General features: G+C 43.4%; 1 protein-coding gene across 3 annotated transcripts in view; it reads right to left on the bottom strand.

Annotated features, from left to right (window-relative positions):
• BAHCC1 (BAH domain and coiled-coil containing 1) overlaps positions 1 to 27021 on the bottom strand; it is a 172669-nt gene that overhangs the window by 68149 nt on the left and 77499 nt on the right. For all 3 annotated transcript variants that reach the window (XM_074260396.1, XM_074260395.1, XM_074260397.1), the window contains exon 3: positions 8523 to 8702. In XM_074260396.1, the coding sequence (XP_074116497.1) occupies positions 8523 to 8702 (180 nt within the window). The remainder of the gene's footprint in view (positions 1 to 8522; positions 8703 to 27021) is intronic.

Here is a 27021-nt window from a genome sequence, read left to right as displayed (position 1 = left end):
ATTCCCAGGTAATTCTCCACTACCCTCACACTGACCCTTTTCAATATTACTTTTTAAAAATATAAATATTTTTAGTATCAGAAAATCCCACTCTCTAAGGCATCCATGTATTTATATGGTGGTATCAAGATACTCACAGTATGTACTTAAGAAAAAATTATTAAAAATGAAATTAGTTAAACCACTAAAAAAAAGTGATATAGACCACAGTGAAGGCTCAGGCTTAGATTCAAAGTCTCTGTGGGACCCTCAGGAGGTACAATTTTCAAACTTTGCCCAGATGCCTGAGTTTGGCTCTGCCTGAGGGATGGAAACTGTGCCTTCTTCCCTCCGAGGGAAGATGTCAAAAGCCTGGGCAACAGTGGTCAGGTTCCTTTGGAACAACAGGAGTGGGCAGTCTGCCCCAGAGCCCTGGGAACTCCCTGTGCCCCTGGCACACACTTCAAAGGGAAGAGAGGTATTCCACTGTAACCCAAGCTCAGAAGGGAACCTTTCCAAAAGGGAGTCCAGCCCTGAGGGGTGGGGGGAGGGGCAAGAAGCCAGGCAGGCTTCTGGCCTGGGTATGTGGAGAGCAGGTGTAAAGACAGAGAGAATCCTGGAGTCTTCCAGTTAGAAAGGACCTCTGGGATCACGGCAGAAATCCTTTCTCCAACTTCAATGCCTTAGCCATCTTTGATATTCAGGACAACTGGTCATTGAACTTCTCTTGAACACTTCCAGACACAGGAAGCTCCCTCCCCATTAGGCGGTCTGCTCTTTGCAGGAGTGATTCAATGTCCTTGCCCCTCTCCCTATAACTTTGACCCTTTGGTACTCACTCAGCCTCCTAATGCAAGACAACAAATCCGTTTTCTTTCCCTCAGAACAGCCCTCACTAGCCTGGTCACCTTCCCATGGAGACCTTCTAAACAACCATTTAAAGCAGCCTACTATGTGCCAGCCACCAGGTTCTGCCTGGAGCTAGAAAAATAAAAATCAAACAGCCTATACCTCTCTGCATGGGTGATACACTACCTTAGGGGTGTCTTCCAGAAGGAGACTATCCTTGAGAATGGTCTCCTTGACCATCATTTATATTTCTAAGGACACGGCCTCAGACTGCAGTAGTTTAGAAGCCCCTGAGCTTGTGCCAAGAGAGGGTGAATCTAATAATAACAACAAAGGTGGTGATAATTTTAGCTCACATTTCTATAGGGCTTTAAGGTTGACAGAGTACTTTTTTTTGCAATAGCCCTGGGAGATCTATCCCCCCGGGAAGAAAGCCACCAGAGCCTTTTCTCTAGATAATATAGATATGGGAACACACACAGGAACCCAGAAGCACATACACACCTTGCATGAAAACTGGCTCACCTGGCTGATTATAGGCAACGAGGAGGTGGAGGGCATAGTACAGGAAGTGTCACTCAGGAAAACACAAGTTCAAATCCTGGCTGAGATGCTCACTAGCTCTATGATCTTAGGCAAGTCATTTAATTTTGTCTGAACTTCTATTTCCTTATCTGCAAAATGGGAATGACAATAGCACCTATTTTGCAGAGCACCATTGTCCCTTACCTACTGGAGGGACAGTTCTGCCCACCTGATATCCTAGGCACTACTTTCCCCTTATATAGGGCCTCAGTTTAGGTAAAATAAGCCAAAGACTAGGAAAAATACTCCCCATTGAGTGATAGGACTCCCTGGACCTGGAGCCACAAGCCTGGCAAGACACAGAGATTCAGAGCGGCTACCTGACTGAACATATTCAACTTCTTTTTTTCACAAATGACTGAGCCATATAGAACTGGGCTTCTCTTTTGGGAGGTTCTGGACACCTGCAGAAAACAGGCAACTTTTGGCTGGACGGTAGAGACAGTAGAGGCTAGGGGATTGTAGTTGTCCAGTCATTTCAGTTGTGCCTTACTCTTTGTGATCCCATTCGTGTCTGAAGCTGGATTTGACCTACTAATTATATGTTATGAATAGTTAAATGGCAGTTAAAAGCAACTGTATACCACCTAACTTCAGGTCATTTTGGCTGGGAGACACGAAGGACCATGTCGTTTAACCTGGCTTGGAACAAGCATCCTCAATGTGGGAAGAAAGGCAAGGATGAGGAAGGATGACTGGGTGACCTTGGGCTCCAGTCATTTTTTACCTTCCTTTTATCTTGAGTTAAATGATGCTGTTAGACCATCCCTCTATGAAGAGAATTTATTCCTTAGACAACATTCTTGATTAGAGATACAACAGGGAAAAACAAAGGAGATCGATTAGGGTAGAAAGACCACCTAAGAGTGATAGATGTTTTCCCAACCCTAAGAAGACCTCCTCTGGAGCCATTTCCTGACCAAAAAAATTATTTTAAGTTCACATGGAGAAACTGAAGTCTCTCCTAGGTCCTGTTGAGAAGACATAGACCCAATAGGATATTGGGGTTAGGGTTTTGATGATATCCACAGATATTTATAGATTTCTCAGGGAACTTCCTGTGAAAATAGGAAAATTTGATTTTCTCCAAAGACTAAGCTGAATCCTCAAACAAGCTATTCTAAGAAACACTGAGGATAATGGGGAAGGGGAGATGACAAGAAGATGCTGATTTTTGAGACCTGAGAATGCTCGGGCTACGTCTGGATCTTCTCTGCTCCTGCCTGAGACTTTGTCTAAACCTTTGACTTAAGACCTCAGCAGACCCAGCAGATGGAAATTTGGGATCAGTGAATTTTGCCTACCTGGGTCTTTAGGGGGTTAAAGTGGGGTAAGAAGTGGGTCTATGTGCCTGGATTACTTCAGAAGTCTACCCCCCTTCCCCCTCTCCCCCCAGACACAAGAGACCACAAGTGAAATAAGTTTCAGAAGTCTCTACTTTGGTTTCCTTGCTCCCAACCTCCAGCCTGTTCCCCATTTCCCTCCCCAGCACAGGCCCCCATCAAACAGCATCTCCTTTCATCGGCCCTGTGGGTGGTCCCAGCCTCAACAGCTGGGGGGTGGGGTGGGGAAGGAGGGGGCAGGAACTCCCTGACAATAGGACCAGCTGCACTGAACCCCACCAGCACCACCCCTGCTCGGACCCACCCAGAACAGGGTGGGCCAGGATGCTTGGCTTGCTCAGCTGAAGAGAGACCCCAAGTCCTCTCTGACCTACCCCACTCGCCTCAACCTCTAACCAAAGATGAATCCATCCTCCTCTGGTAGGAAGAGGCCTCCCCGGAGGCCTGGGGTTTGAAGGATCAGGGGGTAGCAGCTGCCCTTGGCTCTGTCTTGTCACCAGATGTTACTTCAGCTCTAGACCCAGTTCAGCTTCTCTGCCCAGCTCTATGGGAGCTTCCCCGAGCCCCACCCAAGAGCTCCCAGAAAGCCAAGGCACTGGGGCTAACCCATAAATCCTGGGCTGGTGGGAGCTGATCAGGGAGCTACCCAAGGACCTAGCACTGGGCCACAGATGCTACAGCTGGGACAGCCCGGGGAGGGGAGCATCTGCTGGGAGAGGAAGGGGCCACGGCTCTGGGACACCGAGAAGGCTGGGAGCCGCCCTGCTCTGCTTATCTCAGTCTCAGAGCCTCCCTCGACTTTCTACTCCAGAAACGCCGCCTGCCATAGCCCAGGTGCTCCGTGAGGAGCCCAAGCCTCGCCCGCCCCGAGATGTTTGGTGATGGAGGCAGAGGGAGGGGGCGGGTGGGAGTCGGCCTAATTTGGGTCCTTGCTTCTAGGGAATGAAGAGAGATGAGAGGTGAGCCTGGATTGGCCACCGTGAGTGTAATTTCACGGAGGAAAGACTCCCAAGTTCCACTCTGTGCCGAGGCCCACCCATTCCTCCCTCACTCCCTTCTGCCTCCTTGGCCTTGTCGTGTGCCCCCGCCCCCTCCCCGAACACACAAGGCACAGGAACAGGCCTGAGCATGCCAGAAGCCAGCTGGCACTCATCCCAACTAGCAGCCGGGCACGGTGCCAGGGCAGGTTGCCAATACCACCTCTCTCTGTCTCTCTGCCTCTCTCTGCCTCTGTCTGTCTCTGTATCCCTCTTTCTCTCCCCCTCCCCCCTTCTCTCTGTCTCTTCTTCTCCCTCCCCCTTCTTTCCCTCTCTCTCTCTCTTCCTTCCTCCTTTTCTCCCTCCCTCTCTCTGTTTCTGTTTTTCTCTGAGTCTTTCTTTCTCTGTCTCTCCCTTTCTCCTTCCCTTTTTCCCTCCCTCCCCCCTGTTTCTCTCTGTCTCTCTTCCCCCTTTCTGCTCACTAGTTCTCTTCTCTCCTAAATTCCAGGGGAAGAGGGAACCCCAGGACTAAGGGGAAGTGGGATGGCAAGCAGGGTAAAACCATCGCATAAGGTGAGGTGGGAAAACCGAGCAGAGAAGGGGAAAGTACTAGTCCTGGATCACCTAATGAAGGGGCCTCTCAGTCTGAGACTTTCTGCTTTAGAAGTAGTTTGAGCACTGGTAAACCCAGCACAGTGATGGGTGGATCACACTAATAAAAACTCACTCCTTTATACAAACTTGCTTCCTCATATTAGGACACTCATATACAAACTCACATCCTCATGTTAGGACATATGAAGACATACACATGCCTATACTAACATACACATAAAGACACTAGCACAGATACAGCCACATAAAAAGTACGTGCACATGTGCTCTTGGGCAAAGTACTTCTGCCCCCCAGCCAACTGACCGTGCTGGTCAAGCGCCTTCTCAGGCTCTGCTCTTCTCTCCTATTAATACCTGAAGGCTCTAAGCTTTGTTCACTACCTACCCCTCCCCACCACTGGGGTTTATGGAACCCTGACTTGACCCACAACTGAAAACTTTGAATTAGGCCTTTTTTGTAGAAGGGATAGATGCTCGAGAGTTGGGAGAGGCTTAGTTCTGCAGTTCTGAATCAAAGATAAAGGCCTTTTGGTGAAGTTTTGATCTGGTCACTTTAGGGCTGGATTCTTGGTCTTTAGACAGAGGTCAAGGTCTCTTCCTCCGTTCTGAGAGAAAGGCTAGGACAATGTAGCTCCCACATTATTAGAGTCTGGAGACTTAGTCCTATTTCTGCCATCAATTCAGTATATTATCCTAATTCTACTGTACTCCAGAGGTAGTTAGGTGGAGCACAAAATAGAGCACTGGGTATAGAACGGAATTCAAATTTGGCATCAGATGTTTACAAGCTCTGTGACCTAATACAATCACTTAATTCTGCTTGCCTCAGTTTCCTCATCTGTAAAATGATCTGGAGAAGGAAATAGTCAACAACTCCAGCATCTGCCAAGAAAACCCCAGAGTCAGATAAGACTGAAAAACAACTCAACAATTGTGCCTCAGCTTCCTCTTCTATCACACGAAGAATAACGCTCCCTCACAGGGTTATGAGATTCAAATAAGTACAGAGCAGAAAATATCTTGATGAAGTATACTGTCAGCATACATGGATGATGGATACATCCTCATCATTCCCATCAGCCCATTTCTCTCGAAGTAGCTGCAAGGATAGGTGAGTGAAGGTAGCCCAGGGAAAACAGACTGGATCTAATGAATTCTTTTTCCTTACTCTACTCATTCATGAGACAACTCAGGTAAAGGGACAAATTCCCTTTTGAGCTGGAGACAGAAAGGAAGGAGGGAGGGAGGGATGGATGGAAGGTGAGATAAAGAGGGGTGAGAAGGAGAGGGAGAGGGAGAATTTGCGGTTTTTTACTATAATGGGAAAAGTCTGAGAGATGTGATTTTTAGTAAAAAAAAACGTGCTGTTTTAATTTAATTTAATCAATTAAATTTTATTCAGGGATACAGGCAGACATCACCCACTACCATTAAGAGAAGAGAAAGAAGGCATCCAAATGGAGAGTTAGCTCTGAAGGGTCTTCCAAAGGTGATATCAAGGATGGAACAGAGGGAAGAGAAGTCATGAGTAAGTTATATAGCAAATTTATCAAGCTTCCCTCTTATATGTTATCTTGTCATTCCACTATGAAGCCAGGCTCTGTCCCTGGCTGAGCATTATTTTAGGGAGTCCCTGGCTTCAGGGTATAGGAATGGGGAATCCGTTTATGATTCACTGGTCCTCCTCAGAGGTCTTTAATTTAATCCATCCTAATTCTGGCAAGGAAAAGAATCCTTAAAGGGAGGTGACAGGGACGAGGGAGGGGGATGTTATGGAAATGTTAAGTCTAAACTGTCCGTCAGGTTGCCGTTGGTCGAGGGGGAAGTGGGTAGTTGGGGGCGGTTGGACTCAGGGAGGTGAGGAGGGACACTTTAAGTTAGGGGATGGGGGAGGGGTCTGGCAACCTACCACTATCTTTAAAGACAACTCTTCTTCCCCCCCTCCCCTTCCTCCAACTGAGCTCCTCACAGTCGGGCAGGGCTAGACAGAGGGACAGACCCCTTTTCTCTGGGCCCCAGCAGGTGGTGTTGCCCACAAACCGCCGCCTTCTGCTGGCAAGATTCCCAGAGTCGTGTGGGATGGGGGGGGGAGATAGTCCCTGTAGTGCTGTGGCTGGAAGGAGGGGAAGGGCTCTGAGGGATAAAAGATCATCCCAGCAGCCTTCTCCATCTCAGGAGTAGCTCAAGGCCAGTACAAATCACAGGCTGACATGCTACTCTCTGCTCCCCAACCACCAGCCCCTTAAATCCCTGGGACCCTTATGAGAAAATGAAAGATAAAGCCATTTTTTCACCGAGTTTTGCCTGAGCTCCCACAATCGCACTCCCATCAGGTGCACCTGTGACTAACAAGGGAGCAGACAGCTGTGTGTCAGGGTAACCTAACAGGCTTCTGTAGATCTGCTCGTGACATCTTTCCCCCAAACACTCTTCCTCGACTCTAGTCTAAGGGACTTCAGAGTGGATGGAGGTTTGTTCAGAGTTCTAAGTGGGACATGGAGCAGTCTCAGGGAAACGAGGACCGGAGACTCTGGAAAGAAGGGCTCCATTTCCCCAGCAGGAGTCTGAGAAAGTTTTCCTTGTTCTTCCTAATGGCTGTCACCGTCCAGCACTGATTCCTTCTCTGTTTTCACCTTCCTTTCTGTGGTAACAAACAGGTGCTGTTGAGAGATGCCAGGTAGTATGGGGAATACAGCACAGAGTCATTCTGTCGCAGACACTGTGTGACCGGACAGGATGCATAATCTTTGCCACAATTTCTTCATTGGTAAAATGAGGAGAACGATAGGACCCACCTCTCAAAAGCTGTTGTAAGGATCAAACGAGATAACATATATAGAATTTCTCCTCAAACTTTAAGTTGCTATATAACTGCTAGCAATTATTGTTATCTTAGGGGACATTGAATTTAAAAGCCGGGGGAAAGATTAGGGCGGAAGGTACTCTCTCCCTCCTTGGAGGCCAAGTCCTACTCCAGCCCCTACCCAACTCCCAGCTTCCTGAATAATGGATAAGAAACTTGTTGATCATCTCAAAATGTGAGCCCTGCTCTGAAGTTTAAAACAGAGATGATTTTTTTTTAAAACAATTGTTGATCATTCTTCACCTATCCTGTATAGGAAACAATGCTCACTCACCCTACCCCTTTCTCCCTCTTGTCTCTCTGTCTCTCTCCCTTTTTCCCTCCTTCCCTCTTTTCTGCCCCACTTTCTCTCTCTGTCTGTCTCTCTCCCCTCCCCTCAAGTTGTGCACTAATCTCCCTTATTGGAACACGAGGTGTACAGTGTGAGTCGGCCGGACTGTTAGTAAGCACGACATTCGCTCATCAGAGTCATTGAGTTACGGCGGAGCTGGGTGCCAGGAGCGGAAAGCCCTCTATACTCAATGCCAACTGCAATTACCTCTCTGTCTGCCAGCCGGCAACAAGGGCTTAACTCTTTGCGTGTCATGTGGGAGGAAGTAATTGAGGAAGAAGGGTAATATGAAAGGGGAGAGGGAGGGATAGGCAAGGGATGACTAGGTGGGCTTGTCACGGCTTTGCCCCTCTCCTGGGGCATGGATTGTTAAGGATGGCACGTCCTGCTCACTGATGACCCTCTACCCCTCCCAGCCCCAGGCTGGCACAGATGGGGAGCATCCTTTCTACCAGGGCTACCAAACAGTCTGGTGGGATGTGTATCCCACAATGAAGCCTTAACCCAGATGTGAAACACATTTCCCTAGCAACTAACTTTACCCCTTCCTTCCCTACAACTTCCCCCCAACTTTTCTGTCTCTCTGCACATCTGGCTAAAACAATTGTTAATATATCTACTTCTTTCTCTTTCCAAGTCAGAAGTTTTCTCCTAGGGAAGAGGATGATGAGGAAGGTTTGGGCCCCAGGCCTAGAATTCACTGAGTGGGGAGAGGTTCCCACTAAGAAATGCTTGAAGTCTGTCTCATGATATGCACAATATTTCCCATGCTAGTCCTGTACTGTGTCCCCTGTGACTGGGGCTTACTCTTGCTGCTTGTAAAGGTCAGCAGAAGTCCAGTCCAGGGGCCACGGGTCATTCACTTGCTCCCACCTTGTTACCCCACAAACTCAAGTACAGAGTACAGAACCCCTCCTTTTCTCTCTTCCCTCAATAAGCTGAGACTGCATTGGGGAGGGGGAAATTCTAGAATTTCTTACCTTCATGGGAGTGGGAGAACCAGATCTGGGAGGTCCCGGAGTGGGGGCCCCGATAGGCCTGATCAGAAGGGGAGGAAGTGGGACCACTGGGGTGTGCAGGGGCAGTGGATCCCAGGCTGCTGGTGAGGAAACTGCCCATGAAAGAAGAAGCTGGAGGATTTCCCATTAGGCGGCTGCTGGCTGTGGACAAAGAAAGGGAGGAAAGGCTTGAGTAGGCGGTCAGTGGCTCTCTTTGGGGTCACCCCCACAACATGGACATGAATTCATTCACCGGAAAGTTTCTTCTACAGCTATTCTACACTTTGTTAAGTATTGGGGAAGAAGGAGAAAGACGAAACAGTGTTACCGTTCCTGCTGCTATGGGGTTTACATTCATGCACTGCTGACCTGGGGACACAGACATATTTCACCCCAATGGGCACTTGTCTGGTCTGTTCACTTCAATGTTTATACCAGGTTTATCCCAGGAGTGGGAAGAACTGGGAATTTGGAGCCTAACATGAACTACCTCTGCAATTTCTGGGCAAATCACTTGAAAACTGCTCTCTGGGTCTCGTTTTTCTCATCTGTAAAATGACGGAGTTGGACCAGATGACCTTTAAGGTTCTTTCCAGCTCTAAATCCTTGGTCCTACAGGATTCATATTCAATCCAATCAAAGATCTGCCATTCATGAAGCACTTGCCATTCTTATGCCTGCTCTTCTACAAGTTTATCCAGAAGTCAACAAGTTCATCCCAGAGATGATGAGCAGGTCTTGGACCTCATCTGGAAAATGGTGTCAGTCTTATTTTCAGCTACCCCAAAATCAAAATCTAAGGGGCTCCCTTTCCATGTTAATTGACAGTTGCTGGCAGTCTACCCGCATTACACCAATTACTGGCCTTCCTAGTGTCCAGTACTCTCCTTGGTACTTCACAACCTCAAAAATCAGAGACGCCTTGATTGCACATGTATAATCTATGTCAGACTGCTTGCCATCATGGGGAAAGGGAAGGGAAAGGAGGGAGAAAAAACTGAATCTCAAAAAACCTGATTAAAATTGATTGTTGAAAATTGACTTTACATGTAATTAGAAATTATATATATATATATATATATATATATATATATATATATATATATATATAAATATAATTTACATTTTAGCACAGTTCACAGCTTCCACCCTCATTCCAATTCTATTTATTCCTTTATCTGGTCCCCAATTCCCACTCAGCTCAGTCCCACACCAGACCGGGAGTCAGTGGGACTTGGAGACCAGAAAAAAAGGATGTCATCATGTGCAGGGTATGCCATCTCTTAAGAGATTTGGGGCAGTTACTTTTCTCCAGTTAGTTGCCCCTCTCTCTCTCCTTTCATCTTTCTCAGCTACTTCCTCCCCCATGAAATGGAGAGAGTTCAGCCCTTGTTGCTTTTGGCCATTGTCTCTCTCATTAGATTGTGAGTTCCTTGAGGGCAGAGACTATTTATTTTTGTCTGTCTTGTATTCCTAGAGTTTAGCACATATAAGTAATTAATAAATATCTGTTGATTGACTGACATCAGCTTGTTCTCACTTTCCTTTAGGAAAATATTAGAGATTGCCACAGTGGCCAGCCAAAAGGCGTGCTGCTGCCACTGTGGAACAAATGGGGCACACCGTGGGGCATCTTTTTGGGTACAGCTGAAGATAGTATTCATACCAGCACGTGTGACATGCTCACTCAAGAGAAGGACATGGGGAATCTAAGATAGTTTGATCTCCCTTGGTTACCCAACTAATATATGTGTGTATCAGGGAAAAAGAGCAAGAATGAAGGATGGCCATTAGTGGCTCCCCAGGGCTCAGGTTTTCTCTGGTGCAGAGTAAACTGCAGCAGTGAAGAGTACTCAGGCTTACCCCACTGTCCTACTCCCAGAAAAGCTGGCATTAGGCCACCAAACCATTATCCTGATCATCTCAGTTGACATCACTCAGCCAAGTCCTAAATGCTGGAGGCTCAGGAGGGAGAGCCTTCTGGGGAGGGTCTAGCCAGGTAGAAGGGAGCTGTAGGGGAGCTCCCTAATAGGTATCAGAACTATCCTTCCAGTGAGGGGACAGGAGCAGGCCCATAAGCTTGCCAGAGCTTTCTGTCTCTAAGTGAGAAGGTATCAGATTCCCAAGAGCAAATGCACACAAAGTCAGACCTACTGGACTCTACTGATTGGCTTGGCAGGTTTGGTCTCATTATATTGGCAGGACAGAGACAGTGCCCCTTGGGGTCAGTTCCAGTCTGAACACTTGAAATCTTTCACTGAACAGACTAGAAGGAGGAGTGTGTCTCCTCAAAGGAAAGGGGAGGGTCTTCATGAATAGGGCACGTAGACTGCTGGGGGCAAGTCCCTTCTGACAATTAACTCTGGGGACCTGTTTATGAATCCTTGGGTCTGGAGGGTGGTGCATTTGCATCTGTGCATGTATATGGGGGAAGAGAAGGAGAAAGAAAAAGAGAAAGAGGAGAGAGGGAGGAGTAAGAAAGGAACAGGGAAAGAGAAAGAGAAGTAGAAAGAGAAAAGGCAAGAGGGAGGGAGGGAGGGAAAGAAAGCAGAGAGGGAAAAGAGTATCTGAAATATGATTCAACTGATTAACAGTATCTTCAATGTTTTACACCTATCACATTCTATTACTAGTTTTGAATCTAACTTGTGGGGATTTTTTATTTCTTGATCACTTTTAGAGGTACAATTTTTTTGGAGAGCAGCACAGGTCACTATTTTCCTTTAGATCATAGCAGCACAACCCTATAATCTTTAGTGGCTCTAGGTGAATTTGTATTACTTCTATGAGTTTGGGGAAATTGTTTTAACCGTCCTGAGCCTTGATTTCCCCAACCGTAAAATAAGAGAGGTTGTGATCTCTAAAGTCCCTCAGGCCCCTATGGAACCCTGCTCTTACTAGAAGGAACCAGAATGAATGGATTCCTGGAACATTTTCTCAGAACCCTAAATCTGGTTTGGCTTCTGTCAATTTAGTGCTAAAGCAAGGGCAAAGGAACAAGGGGAACCAAGGTGCCCAGCTAGGAGCTGGGGGAAGGCACAGACAAGGAGCACATTGCCGGACAAGTCCAGGTTACAGGAAGAGAAGGATGAGGAGTGGATTGGAGTCTGTTTTGGGTGAAGCTGGAAAGCATGTGAAGGTCAGTGGTCAAGTAGAGGCAGAGAGACTGGGACTGCCACCAGCCTGGGCTGGCACAGTTTAAGGGGATGCCTCCCTGCATTCTTCCAGCAGAACACAGGCTGACCTTCAATCCAGCTGCACAGGCCAAGGTGAGTCAGGGAAGCCATTCTGCTGCCTGGGGGTGGGGAATTTATGATGTCTCATCTGGGTCCAGCCCTGAGACCTCAGGAGCTTTTCAGACAGTGCGGTGACTCAACTCTAGAATCTCAGGAGGATGGGAGGAAAGCCTAAGTATTTGGAAGGCTGGAAGGTAAGACTGTGAGAATAGACTTCCAGAGAGCCACAACATGTGAGAGCCAAGAGAATGTGAGACCAAGAGCCTGAGAAATGCTTTGAGATGGTGTGTTCTCATTTGTGGAGGAGTGGGAAGGTGGAATATCACATGGAAAGATATAATGTCTATCCCATGTGTGCAGAGCAGGATGGGGATTGTGGGGGGAGAGGAGCTTCACCCCATAGTTCCCAAGGTCTCTTACTGGTTACAGAATAAAAATTGGTTTCTGCTGGAAGATGTGTGTGTGTGTGTGTGTGTGTGTGTGTGCGTGTGTAAGAGAGAGACAGTTAAACATTCCAGTTTCCTGAGGTTAGTATTGACTGTGTGAGTGAATGAGGAACGGAGAGCAAAGGGGAAAGTGTGTGTGAGCTGGGCTGGGAGTGTGGGAATATCATGAGGTTGTCAGGGAGAGAGTGTCAGACAGGGTGTCGGGAGGGAGGAATCTGTGGAAGATCTCGTGTGCTGGAGAGCTAAGGTGAAAGGGGGGTGTGTGAAATGGAGATGAAGGGGTCTGGGAAGAAAATAGAGGAAGTGGGTCCTCAAGACCTGGGGGCGGAAGTCCTGAGGAATCTTGCTGGGAGATCCCAGGGATTCCTTGGGGTAGGGATGGCTCACACTGTATACACGCCCAGACCACATGTGTTTCCAGTCGTGGGTGAAAGATTGGAGAGAAAAAGGAGTATCAGCTTTCTTGGGCTCTGCAGAGACAGGCTATGTGTTGGAGGGGGAAGGAAGGGAACATGAGGGGAGAGAAATAAAGGGAAAGCCTTGGCCCTTGCTCCCTAGCAACTTCCTCCATGGGGATGCCTGTGGGATGAGTGTCAGGGATAGAAACTCACAAGCTTCCTGCTTCATCAACTGGGGCTGGGCCCTAAATCCCAGGGGCAGATCCACCCCCTCATCCCTCTCAGTGCAGTCCCTTCCCACCCCTTTTCCACCCAGAGGCAAACAGAAGGGCTTGAATCTTGGTGGGAAGCACCAAAAGTCCAAAAGTCAGGACTGGATGGAGAAAATTTTTTTTTCTCAAGAGTTCAGCCCTGAGAACCCAACACCTTAAGCTCTCCCACACGTGGGAGTCCAACCCCAGGCCTCTGAGACCAGGCCTCTGGCTCAAGACGGAGAGACAGTTCAGTTGGCAGAGAGGCTAGGGATGTGACAGCAGGGCTTCGGGCAGGGAGCCCGGGGTGGGGGTGGGGAGGAGGGATGGTTTTAAAGTACTTTTCAAACTGTTAGAAATACTGACTCTGGGGACTCTCTAGGAAGGGTGAAGGAGGAGGTTACAGGGGAAATCTAGGTGACAGAAAGACAAAAAAATGTTTTTAAAAATGCAAAGAAGGAATGGAGGAATGGAAGAAAGGGATCAGAGAGATGGAGAGTTATCTCCCATTCTCCCTCCTCCACTCTGACTACTGATTTTCCTGGCTTCTTTTAAGCCTCCACTAATATTCAAACTTCTACTGGAAACCCCTTCCCTAGAAATCCTCTTAATTGCAATGGCCTTTCTTCTGATGATTATTTATCTTGTATATGGTTTGCTTTGTATATATTATATTCATTTACGTGTTGTTTCTCTTATCAGACTGTAAGCTCCTTAAAGGCAGGAACTATCTTGTGCCTCTTTTTGTACCCCCCAGCACTTTGCACAGTTCTTGGGCATTTAATAAATGGGAAGGAAAGAAAAAAAGGGATGAAGAAGAGAGGGAGGAAGAGATACATTTCCATGAAAACGAAGTGTCCCAGTGTCATTAAAAGGTCTTTTCAGAACAGCATCGACATATAGGAGTAGACCAGGGATACAGGAAATCAGACTCAATCAAAGTTTAATAAATAAATAAGAAACCTACTGCTGAATGAGGAGGTGAGGGGCTGGGTAACATCTGAGACTTTAAAGCCTTCCTTCAATCAGTGAAGATTTTGGAGGGCCAAACACAGAGTGCCCCTAACTAGAAATACCAACATTTCTAGAGTAATTGGACAGCTAGCCAAAATCTAGCACAGAGCTGCCATGTAAGGGAGACAAGGAACTCAGACTTCTCTGGTGATTACCTCCAATTTACCATATACACATACATACAAACTATATAGAATATGTATCATAAATACATAAACTACGTACAAATAAGATTATATATATACATATCATGTATGTATGTGTATTCGATAACTATACACATTTGTGTACATCTGATATATACTGCGTCATGTACACATAAAACTTTATATAGTATACATATATGATACATAATATACACATACATTTTAAACACGTGTCTAATATATACATGCATAAATCTTATGGATTCACAGGACAATATATGTAAATATGTATATAGCAGTACATTCTATGTCTGTCTGTCTGTCTAGTGTGCCCATAGTTGTTTGTGTGTTGTCTTCTCCATTAGAAGGGGAGCTCCTTGAGACTTAGCTTTCTTTGTATTTCTGTGCTTAGTACATTGTCTGGTATAGGGTGCTTATGATGCTTAATAAATGCTTACTGACTGATTTAGAAAAAGTTGTATCTTTCTTTGAGGTGGCAAGAGAGGACGTTTGATGTCTCAGCTAAAAGAGGCTGTTTAAAAGCAGCAGGAATCTATGGTGAAACGAATGTTGGGCTTTTGCAACAGCTGGGTTCGAATCCCAGATCTGACAGTTATTACTCATGTAACACTAGCAAGTCACATAAATTCTCTACATCTTATTCCCTTCATTTTATTAAATGGGAATAATGACATTGGTTCTATCTATCTCACAGTGTTAGGAGCAGAGTATTCTGTAAATGTCTCCTTCAAAAGCCAGGTTCATAGCAAGCCCACTAGTATAGCTGTTAGCTTAGCAAAGTTGCTCCAGGGAAGCAATTTTCCCAAGCATCAACCCTAATCCCTTCCTTAAAAAACCTTTCAAAATCCAAAGGCAAGGTGATGTCCAAGAGAGAAAGAGCCTACTGCCTGACCTCAGCCCGTGAGTCCCCAAATTTTGGCAAATACATTAGCCTTTGGCTCATGTGCTTACCACAGGAACTTGGAACTTGACTAAAAGCGGCTCTCTATCAGCACATCTCCTTTTCTGCCACTATCAGCCCCCAAACAGTCTGACCTAACTCTCTTGCAGTCCTTTGGGACCCCTTTCTACAGCCTGTTTCCCAGAAGCCCTCAAGAAGGGGAAAACCCCAATGCCCAGGAGACATGAAGGTCAGAATGGAGGGAATAATCAGGGGTATGAGGAAGGAAAGACAAGAAGAGGGATTATGTTTATCTCCATTCCCTTCATCCCTGGACTGGTCAGTTCCTAGTTTTAACCTACAATATTTTTTGATTAACTGGCAATTCAGAGGTAACCAAAGCAGCTGATCCATAGGATAGGTAGAGATAGTAAGAGGAGCTCTGAAAGGAGGATATAGCCAGTGTAAAGGAAGAAACAAAATACTGGCTTCCACCTCCAGCAGGGGTCCTTAATCTTTTTTTGTGCTATCACCATAGCAGCTAGCATTTAGATAACACTTTTAGATGTGCAGAGCATTGTACATATGTTATCTCATTTGATCATGGACCCTTTTTGCAGTCTGGCGAAGCCTTCTCAAAGTAATATATCCTTCTCAAAGTAATATATATATATTATTAAATCATAATTCCAGGAAATGTTAAAGTTTAGTTGGAATTAGTAAAAACCAAGATCTCCCTATGCAAATTGGGGTGGGAGGAAGGGAGGGGGTCTGTGGACCCTAGGTTAAAAACCCCTAACCTAAGTCTCACAGATCTGATTAACCCTCTCCCACATGCTCCCATGTGACCCCATAAATGCTATTGATCACAAAGGGATCTCCTCAGAGAGTCTGAACTGCCAAGAAGAAAGACCCAATATATATTAGAACTGACAAAGAGCATCACCAGCTCCTAATTGTCACCTCAACCAGAGGGGAGAGGAAGCTCTAAGGCCCTGTGCCCAGCCTGGCTCCTGGCAGAGCTGTGGGACAGGCAAGGATGGCTGCATTCTCCAGTCTCCACTTCTTTTTCTCTCCTCCATCCTGTCAGTCACACCAAAAGCCAACAGTGACTTTCCCTAGCTCTTCTTGAAAGCTGGAGGAATCAGATCCAGGACCAGAGCCAGAGGCAGAGGGAGCTTTCCCTGGGCCAAGCAGAGCCAGGAACTTGGCTTCCGGCTTCTTTCCACTTGGCACTCTCCATTCTCTGCTTTGCACTGTGGTTAGCAACACAGAAGGGAACTAAGCAAAGGCCCTGAGATAGGGAGGGATGCAGAGTCAAAAGTATGGAGAGTAAGCAGGTGATGGAGAATATCCCAATGCTGCAAGAGGGAAATGATCTGCCAAACTAAGCTTTGGGACAAGAATCAAGGATTCTGGAACTCACCAGTTTAGGTGATTAGGTGAAGTAACCTATCCTCTCTGAACATCACAGAGTTCAGAGTTAAATGAAGATAATGTCTGCCCTAAATAATAATAACTTATTTCTATGTGTAAACATATTTATACAATTCTCTTGTTGCACAAGAAAAATCAGAACAAAAAGGAATGAAAATGAGCAAGGAGACAAAATGCAAGCAAACAACATCAAAAAGAATGAAAAATCCTATGTTTTGTGATCAGTAACTGCCAGGAGGCCATGTCACTTAGCTGCACTTTCTGTGTATGCCAGAAGTGCATTGCTAAGAGTGATCCACACTCAGTCCCCACAGTCCTCTCTCTGGGGGCAGATGGCTCTTTTCATTACAGGATCATTGGAAGTAGCCTCAATCATCTCATTAAATAACGATATCTTATATCTACAGAGTGTCTTACAATACTTTTATATTCAATATCTCACAGTCCTAGACACAACCATGTTGTAAGGTAAGGGAGTCTGCGCATTATTATTCCCAATTTGAAAGGCAGTTTTACAAAAGAGAAAGAGCACAAGTAGAGAATTGGAAAACCCTGCTTCAAAATCTAGCTTTGCCACTTGTGACAGGGCAATTCATGCTACCTGTTTTAAGCCTTGGTATTATCATCTGTAAAATAGGGGTAATGATACCTGTAGCACATATCTCAAAGGTAGGATTGTTTAAAGAAATATACCTTGCAAGCTATAAAGGGCTACACAAATTATGAGCAATTACTAGAGGATAGAGTTCCTGGCTTAGTCAGAGGATAGAGTTCCTGGCTTAGAGTCAGGAAGACTCATCTTCCTGAATTCAAATCCAGTCTCCGACACTTTGTAAGATCCTAGGCACAAGTCACTTATTCTCCTGTAAAATGAGCTAGAAAAGAAAATGGCAGTCCACTCCAGTGTCTGCCAAGAAGACCCCAAATGAGATCATGAAGAATCTGGCGTGACTAAAAAACGACTGAACAACCTCAAAAATGGGGAAATTAGTTTTAAAGCAATCACAAAGTTGTAGTGATGACGGATAAGCTTATATAGAAGAAAGCCCTTTGGAAAAAAAGTAAATTTTGATATGTAGACAATAATATAATATTTATACAATGCTTTAAGTGCAAAGAGCTTTACAAATATCTCATTTTAACCTCACAACACCCTTAGGAAGTAGGTACTATTATTATCTCTATTTTACAGATGAGGAAACAGACATTAAAAAAATATAAACCCTAATCCTTCTCTAGCCCCTTTACCCATCACTCTAACCAATGACTACACATGGCAGTGGCTTGTGAGATTCAGAAGATATCATGTCCCTGAATCTAAAGCTCTATTGGAAAATAGGATGGAAGAAGAATTTTCCTTAGCCTGACAGCAAAGTATGTATATTGTTCCTAGAATTTCTATATAGAGAGACTAGGTTTAGAGGAAAGAAGTGCTCAAGAATTAAGATAAAACAAATTTAGTAGTCCGGGTACCCATATACATCAGCCTCACTTCATTTTGGAAACCCTAGTGTTACGTGGTTTTTTTAAGCCTAACACCTTATATTTATCATAGTCTTGAGAGATTAGTCTCTCAAGAGTTGGTACGGTTTGGAAGGTAGAGGTTTTGGGTAGGGAATGCTGCATATATGTTTGTTAGATGTTTCATTTGTTTTTATCAATGTTTTATTTGTCACAAGAAAAAGTTCCCCACACATATGAAGGTAATGAAATATTATTGTTCTATAAGAAATGATGAGCAGAACGATTTCAGAAAAGCCTGGAAAGACTTACGTTATCTGATGTTGAATGAAACAAGCACAACCAAGAGAATACTGTATACAATAACAATATTATGTGATGATTAACTGTGATGGATTTGGCTCTTCTCAACAATGAGGTGATTCAAGGCGATTCTAATAGACTTGGGATGGAAAATGCCATCTGCATCCTGAGAGAGAACTACAGAGACTGAATGTGGATCGAAGTATCTGTTCACCTTTCTTTGCTTTTTTCTTTCTTTCTCAATGGTTTTTGTCCCTTTTTTGATCTGATCTTTCTTATACAACATGACAAATATGGAAATATGTTTAAAAGGATCGCACATATTAAATCTATATCAGATCACTTGCTGTGTTGGGGATGATGCGGGGGGAAGCCCCTTTAAGATTCCTTTCTGATCCCCAAACTCCTTTGGGACTGACCTTTGATTTACAAGATCTGGTCAAAACCACCCTTTTGTATTCCAAGGGGAGAGATCCAGATCTGAGATAATTTGGGCTGTACCCAGCCCCCATTCTAATGATCTGCTCAGGTTTTCCAACCCCCACCTGGTGAGTTCTGGCCCTCGAGGAACCAACTTGGGACTCCACCCATAGGCCCCTTCAAGCAAATAAAAGAGCCAAGCTGGAATCATCTCTTTGCAGAGAGTTGAAACATGTAAGCAACATGCTTTGCATCACAGACTCTCTGTCCGCCACTTTTGGTGTATTTCTTCCTCTATCTAATACCTTTTACTAACCAGACTTTAACTTTACTTCCAAACCCTCTTTTTATCAATCTAGGTTTTAGGGCCTGTAAATTCATTTACAGGGGACTCTCGAGCTGCCACTAGACCTCACTTAACTCTGTATCCTTGCACTGAATCCAAAGGGATTGCAGGGGAGCTCCATTTGACTCCCTGTACCCCAAACCTGCCACTAGACCACAATTAATCCTAATTTTATTTAGGTATCCCTTATCTAGACCTCATCATTTGGTTATACCTCATCAGGGAGAAGGGAGATAAGGAAGGGAGAAAAATTTAGAATACAAAGTCTTATAAAATTGAATGTTAAAAACTATCTTTACATGTATTTGGAAAAATAAAATAGTATTAATTTTTTAAAAATGGAGAGTGCCAAGAGAAAGCTAAAAAAAGAAAAGTTTCAGCATGGAGAAACAGGGAGGGAGTTCAGAGCTCAGATAAGAAGGAGAATTATTATTATTATTAATTTTTTGAGAGGCTGTGGAACTATACAAAAAGTGCAGGATTTGTCATTAAGAAAGAACTACATGGCTAGAAACTGGAAAATGAATGGATGTCCATCAATTGGAGAATGGTTGGGTAAATTATGGTATATGAATGTTATGGAATATTATTGTTCGGTAAGAAATGACCAGCAGGAGGAATACAGAGAGGCTTGGAGAGACTTACATGAACTGATGCTGAGTGAAACAAGCAGAACCAGAAGATCATTATACACTTCAACAATGATACTGTACGAGGATGTATTCTGATGGAAGTGGATATCTTCAACATAGAGAAGAGCTAATTCAGTTCCAATTGACCAATGATGGACAGAATCAGCTACACCCAGAGAAGGAACACTGGGAAATGAGTGTAAACTGTGAGCATTTTTTGTTTTTCTTCCCAGATTATTTTTACCTTCCAAATACAATTCTTCCTTTGCAACAACAACAACAACAAAATTCGGTTCTGCACATATATATTGTACCTAGGATATACTATAAGATATTTAATATGTATGGGAATGCCTGCCATCTAGGGGAGGGGGTGGAGGGAAGGAGGGGAAAAATTCGGAACAGAAGGGAGTACAAGGGATAATGTAAAAAAAAAATTATCTATGCATATGTACTGTCAAAAAATGTTATAATTATAAAAATGAATTAAAAAAAAAGAAAGAACTACACTAGAATCCTGTGACACTTACTAGTTGTAAAACAATGGGCAAGTTACCAAATTTCTCACAGTCCACCCATTTACTTACAAATAAAATGGGGATAATAACAATACCCCACATGACTGGAGTGAGGGTCAAATCAGTAAATATGTAAAAAGGTCTTTATTTAACAAGGAAGTGGGCTCAGACAAAAGGCAAAATGAAAAACAGTTCCAGCCCTCAAGTATTACATTCTACTTGGTCCTGAACTATATAAAATTAGCTTCTTTACATCGGTGGCTCAACCGTTAGTGCCTTGCTTAAAGCAGAGGCTTGATAACTGTCGGTTTTGACAGAACCCAATCCATGACTGCTATTTCCCTTTCTCGTCCCTTTACAAAGGGTCCCTCCAGGCATATCTTTCCCCTTCAGGTTGTGGTCACTGTGCCTGCTCATGTGAAAGGAAAGACTGGCTTAATGCCTTATGCAGAGAGGAGTGGAAGGTAAGAGAGGGATACCTGCCAGTCTCACCAGTGGCCTATTTCTCAATCTCAACCTTATTCACATCTCCAACGGCCTTCTCCGACCTGGGTTTCTTAAAAGGAGACTATGATCATTCCAAGAAGGTGATAGGTAATGATTAAAAAAACCTTAATTAAGGCACGATGACTGGTAAAATAGGCATTTAGATATGTCCTCAAATTGATTAGAAACCCTGAAAATCAAGGAAACCTGGGAGCAGGAAGAAATCAATCAGCTAGTCAATAGCAGCTGTTCTGAAACTCTGACACAAGGTGAATCATAAGCTCAAGATGGCATTGGACTGATATATATATATATATATTTGCTTTTTGCCGAGGCAATTGGGGTTAAATGACTTGCCTAGGATCACACAGCTAGGAAGTGCTAAGTGTCTGAGGGCACATTTGAACTCAGATCCTCCAGACTTCAGGGCTAAATTGATAACTTTTGAACAATGTCTCTACATACACTCCGCCCCAACCTTTTAATGACATTCCCCTACATTGTATCCCCCACAACTGAAATGAGAGCCCAAGTCCAGTTCAGAAAGGGGAAGAATTAGGTGAAGGAAGATCTGGTCCCACAATCATACAGGTGAGGAAAAGACCTGAAAGGATGAACTTACAGGGAAAGAAAGGAGAAAACATGGGAGGAGGAGTTGGGGAGAGTGAGCAGGAGTTGGGAAAAGAAACAGTGGAAACAAACATTTGTTTTGAGTTAAGTGAGCCACTGAGAGAGCATCCTCCTTTTCTGGAAGCTGTGAAATGGGTTGTTAAAAAAAAAAAAAAAAAAGCCTCTTTGCAATTCCTGGCTGCAGACTCCCTGAGAACAGAGCCCTTTCCTTCTTCAAGCTCTGAGCATACACTCCCCAGGCTTCAAGTCTGGCAGCTGACACACACACACACACACACACACACACACACACACACACACACACACACACACCCCCTCTCTCTCTCCTTCCCACAGCCAATACTCTTGTTTCCTGTCCCAAGACTTCTATTTTTTCTTTTCCCAAAGTACTCAACCTGCCAGAGCCCTAGGCTCTCACAGTTGGAGGAGAGGACTGAAAAGGAGGAGGCAGGGGGAAGAGGAAGTCTCCTTCCCAAGCTCCCCTTTCATTCCCAGGGAGCCACCTGAGGCAGCAGAATAGGCAACAGGGGACACACCTCAGCCTGGGGGAAGCCTCTGGGGGGAAGTCCCAGCCTTTCAAAGCTACCTCCAGAGTGTCAGGCACAGCCCCAGGGAGGAAGGGGGCCAGAGACTAGAGACCCAGCCAAAAATAGCGCTAGAGATCCAAGGGGGTGAGATGTTCAAATACAAGGAAAAATCACCAATTTCATCCTAAATTTTTAAAATTCCCACAAAAAGAAAAAACAGGAAAGAGGAAAGGGTTCACCTTAGTTCTGGGTGAACAGCTCCTCATCCTTGAGAGCTCTAAGGCGGGTGGAATTGGTTGAAGTAGAAGTGGCTGGAGCAGAATTAGGCGGGGCAGGAATGAGCTAACCATCCTTGATGCAGTTCACCCCTGTCCCCCTCGCACCACAGCTGTGGCATTAGGCAGACAAGAAGCTGCTGTGTGACTGGGGCTGGGAGCCTCCTGCTGTCACATCCCCTGGCCCACTCTTCCAGGAAGATGAATAATTAATTTCTCATTGCAGCCTGAAACTGGGACCATTTAAGTCCTTGGAGCAAGTTTCACAGCTGGCCCTTAGAATCTTCCAGTGTGGTCAGTTGGTCAATCAGCAAGTATTTATTAACCATTGTGCTAAGTTCGAGGGAGCAAAGAAAGGCATATACATTGTTACTCCCTCAGACAGAGGTAACAGGGAGCTCATGAGATTTGCTGAATAAGAGGGGAAGGGGGGTTTCAGTGAGATCCAAGTTTTTAAGAAAAGTACTTGTGAAGGATAGATTGGAATAGAGAAAGATGAAAGGCAGACAGACTAATTAATTAGGAGGTTATTCTAAAAGTGTGTGTGTTTCTTCAGATCTAGGGAAACTGTGACCATGTTATTTTTACTTTTTTTTTTTTTTTTTTTTTAATACGTGTTAGATTCAATCCTTCTGTGCTTAGTTACTGGGTTGATGATGTTCAGGAGACCAGAGTCAGGTTGAAACAATCAGGGCTGGCAAGGCCTTCTGATCATCAAGTTAGCAGGTTAGCAACTGGGAGCCCACCCATATGGGTCTTAGATGATGTGATAATCCAGCCATGAGTGCACAGACCTAGTCTGTATTTCATATTTGTATTTGTATTCTCAATGCCTGCATGTTGTGAGTGTTGTTGATAAATGGGAGGGACCAGTCCTAGTTTCCATGGTAGAGATTTAGGGTATCTTGTTCATGGAATGATTGGTTTAGATTGTGCCCGTGATGAGTGAGTAGATGCCTCTCTGAGACAGTGTTGTGTCTCAGTGGGAAGCATCCATCTCCAGAAATGAAAGAAGTAGGTGAATTCTTAGGGGCAGCTGGTCTCCAGAATGATGAGGAAAAAAGGGAGTGGGGTGAGAGGGCGGAAGACCAAAGATGAGATGTCACAGCCTCTGGGAAAAAGGCAGATCACAATCAGGGCAGGAGGTCGTTAGGCCACAGGATTTAGGACGCAGCAATTTCTACCCATGAGGTGCTGCTTCTGTCCAAATTGCTTCCCTCACAAATGGATATTTCCAAGAGTGAAACACAGCAGAAAAAAAGGAGGATGAGGCAAGATCTATAAAAGCAATAACACAAAAATTGATTAGAAGATAGAGCTCAAACCTGGCACTTCAGAAGCTTTAACCCTATGAGAGATGAAGAAAAAAAAATAAGAAAGGAACAAATATAGGTATAGCCCAGGAATTAGACAAGAACAGGCCAGAAGAGAAAAAATGACGGGGACAAAGCGAAGTTAAACTCAGAAAAAGTACAATAAAAGAGAATTAATTAAAGTAAGAAGTTGAATGGGAGGAAAGAAGAAAGGGAACATTTTGGATTTACCACTTAACTAGGTGGGTAAAGGGAAGAGACAAAAGAGAAAGAAAAGAAGAGAAAAAAATAGCAATTTAAGCAAAATCCAAGAACTAAAGAACTGATAGGCAAAAATTCAGTAGGAAAAAGGAAAAGCATCCATGGGAATAAAATATAATTAAAATGGTTTAAACAAAGTACTGATTTAAAAGGAGGGAGATTTTTTAAAAAGGCAATAATAAAGAAACAAATGGAAGAAAACAGAAGTCTTATTATTATAATTTTAAATGTAAAAGGATTCAACAACCCAATAAAATGAAAGAGTAACAGAATATACAATTGTTGGAGAATTTAGAGCTGAATGACTTATGGACATATACATATTTCTTAGCACTACATGGCACCTTTAAAAAATAGACCATTTATTAAGACACAGAAAAATTACCAGTATAAAAAATATTAAGCAATACAATTATTGACTAGGTGAAAGAAAATGAAGAAAAGATGAAATAATATACCAAAATTTGTGGTGCACAAATCATTCCTTAGAGAAAAATTATAGCCCTGAGAATACACATTTACAAAATAGAAAAAGAAATCTTGAAAATTAAAGAAGAAATGGAGAAATTTTTTTGGGGGGAAGACCAACAATTGCTAGACAAAGCTAGTTCTAAGCCTTTATAACTAAACTGAGAGAAATGAAGATAGAAGATAATCAAATGAACAAAATAAACAAACATAAAATACACGAATTAATAGAACACCAAATAGAGATCTTAAATAACTTAATTTCTGAAAAGGAAATTGAAAAAAAAAAAACTAAAGGGGGACTAAAAAAACTAAAAGAGGGAGGGACTCTGATCCAGAGAGTCCAGGAGAATCTGATCAAAACTTTAAAAAAACAATTAATACCAATGGACTAAGAAAAAAATATGTGAGGGGAGGGAGATCTGCCTTTTGAGCATGAAGGGATTTTTTCCCTTGGTTCAGTGTAAGCAACCATGTGGAAGCTTGCAAAGAAATTATTTACTAGCAACCAACATGACGGGGGTTTCTTCTGTGCAATGGGAAGCACACCAGTAGACTTTCAAGAAATCTAGTACTAAAAGTTTTCTAATTGGCTACAGAGTCTGAAGAAGTAATATCTCGGGGTTTGCACTGCCCATTATTCTCTCAGATTTCTATCTTTTTCTGAAGGAGAAAGCTGCATGGAAATCTGGCTCTTGAAGAGAAGGGGAAGGAATTGGAGAACACAGCCTGGTCTTCCAAAGTCTTATTCTTTTGCATTCTCATCTTAAGTGAATAAAAATTCCAGAGGGCCGTGTTTACTCTAGAAATTCAAAGGTTCTATTAGAGTCCTTTGGGACCGGCAGGGACAGATCACTGGTATGACTTCTAGCTTCTCTGTATCTTCCTGAAATATGGTTCCCAGATTGGAACAATGAGTTCTAAAGGGTTGAAGACAAGATCCTACCCAAAGAGATAAAAGAAAGAAGAAAAGGATCCTGACTGTAGAAAAGAACTAGAACCAAAGGCGGGATCCATTAATTATGGAATGGCTGGACAAATTACATCACACAATAGTATATTATTATGCCTTAAGAAATAATGACTGGGGACAGAGGAACCTAGGAAAACTTGTATAACTGATGCAGAGTGGAGTGAACAGAATGAGAACAATGACTATATACAATTACTATAGTATTTTAATGAACTATGAAAATTTAGAGACTAAACAATAACCAATTACAGCTCTATAGGACTGATGTTGAATCATGTTTTCCACTTCTTGGCAAGTCCATCTAGTGATGGATTAGAAGAGAATGTAGAATGAATATAGAATGAGTCTTATGTTTTCAAACTGCACTTAGTCTTATGAGATTTTAATAAGGAGGAAGGGCATTTTATGGAGGGTAGTGATTTTAAAAAATTAGGAAAGGCAAGGGAAGAGCATCAACAAAACACTGTAAAAGCTTGCATAAAGCAGCAGTAGAAAAATGGGTATGGATAAAAAGGGCAGTGTTGGTACTACTATGTTAAATTTGATATATACTTTAAAAATCAGTTGTAACTAAAAGAGATTCATAATTTTTCTGTTCTTTTTATAATGAAATGTTCATGGTATGTTCATAATGTATGTAAAGTCCATGGTATGTTTGTGATGTATATAAAGTTCGTACTAACACAAAGCAAAATAAATGTGTAAATGTATGTATGTATACACACACACACGAATTAAAAGGCTGACTTTCTGAAAGGCAAAGCTGAAGCTAAACAAACTAGGACAATATGCCTCAGATCTTTCTCCCAGTACCTTTCCCCATCCTAGAATTTTACATGGGAATAATTTTTATTCCTCCCTCACCAATTACTGTGAGTCTTTGAGTCAACTGTTACTAGATATTGCTTTGCCCCCAGCATTACCCATCTTTAAAGTTACCTCTTAAGAGGTAAACTTCAGGGGCCCAACTAACTATATGAGTTTCTTTCCCACAGATTCCTCTTCATCTGCCTCCCCTAATGCATACACAAGAGTTCAACTATCTGGGCCATCAACTACCAAGCACTTTCTCATTCATTTATCCATGTATTCATTCAAAACATATTTTTAAGTTCCTACTTTATGCTAGGCATTGAGGGAAATACAATTCAATCTAACAAACATTTATTAGGTCCCTACTATGTTGCTTGGGATATAATGACAAAAATGAAATTCTTGCCCTTGAGCTAACATTCTATAAAACATGCCATATATCATAGAATTTCTAGTCCAGTAGGAGGGAATGACATAAATATGGACAACTATAATACAATGTTACGTGATAAGGATACTAAAAACATGTGAATATAATGCAGGGGGGGAATCAGGGAAGGATTCAAGGAGGAGGTGACATTTCCATTGGCTAAGATGGATAGGAATTTAGTAAATTAAGAGAAAGAAGGGAAGAAAATCTAGGTACAGTAAAAATGTGAACCAAGATATCATTGAGGAAATAGGACGGCACTGGCTATGTCTGGGGGATTGAGAGTTGGACAGTTTGGTTGAAGCATATTAAGAACTATGCACATTATATTGGATTTAACACATATGTCTACTACATTTAACATATACTGGATTACTTGCCATCTAAGGGAGGGAGTGGGGAGAAATTGGAACACAAGGTTTTACAAGGGTTAATGTTGAGACATTATCCAGGCATATGTTTTGAAAATAAAAAGCTTTAATTAAAAAACCCTATAACATATAATAAATGTTGCTCCCATTCTATAGATGAGAAGATTGGGGTTGGGATACAGAAGAAGATTTGTATCCTTCTATAATCACACAGCTAATAAACAGTCAGAAGTGGGATTTAAACTCGAGTTTTAACACATCTGGAGTGCCAGGTTCAGTTCTGGAAGCCAAGTTTCAAAAAGATATTAATAAGGTAGAAAACACAGAAGAGTAACCAGAACCTCAAGATCCCACCATATTATCCCTCCACTGGGAGGTTTAGCCTGCTGTAGGGATAGGCTAGGGATAGGCAGGGTAGTAAAGAG

The sequence above is a fragment of the Sminthopsis crassicaudata genome, chromosome 4 (genome assembly GCF_048593235.1).
Source record: "Sminthopsis crassicaudata isolate SCR6 chromosome 4, ASM4859323v1, whole genome shotgun sequence".
Lineage (NCBI taxonomy): Eukaryota > Metazoa > Chordata > Mammalia > Dasyuromorphia > Dasyuridae > Sminthopsis > Sminthopsis crassicaudata.
This window is presented reverse-complemented; position numbering and strand designations above follow the sequence as displayed.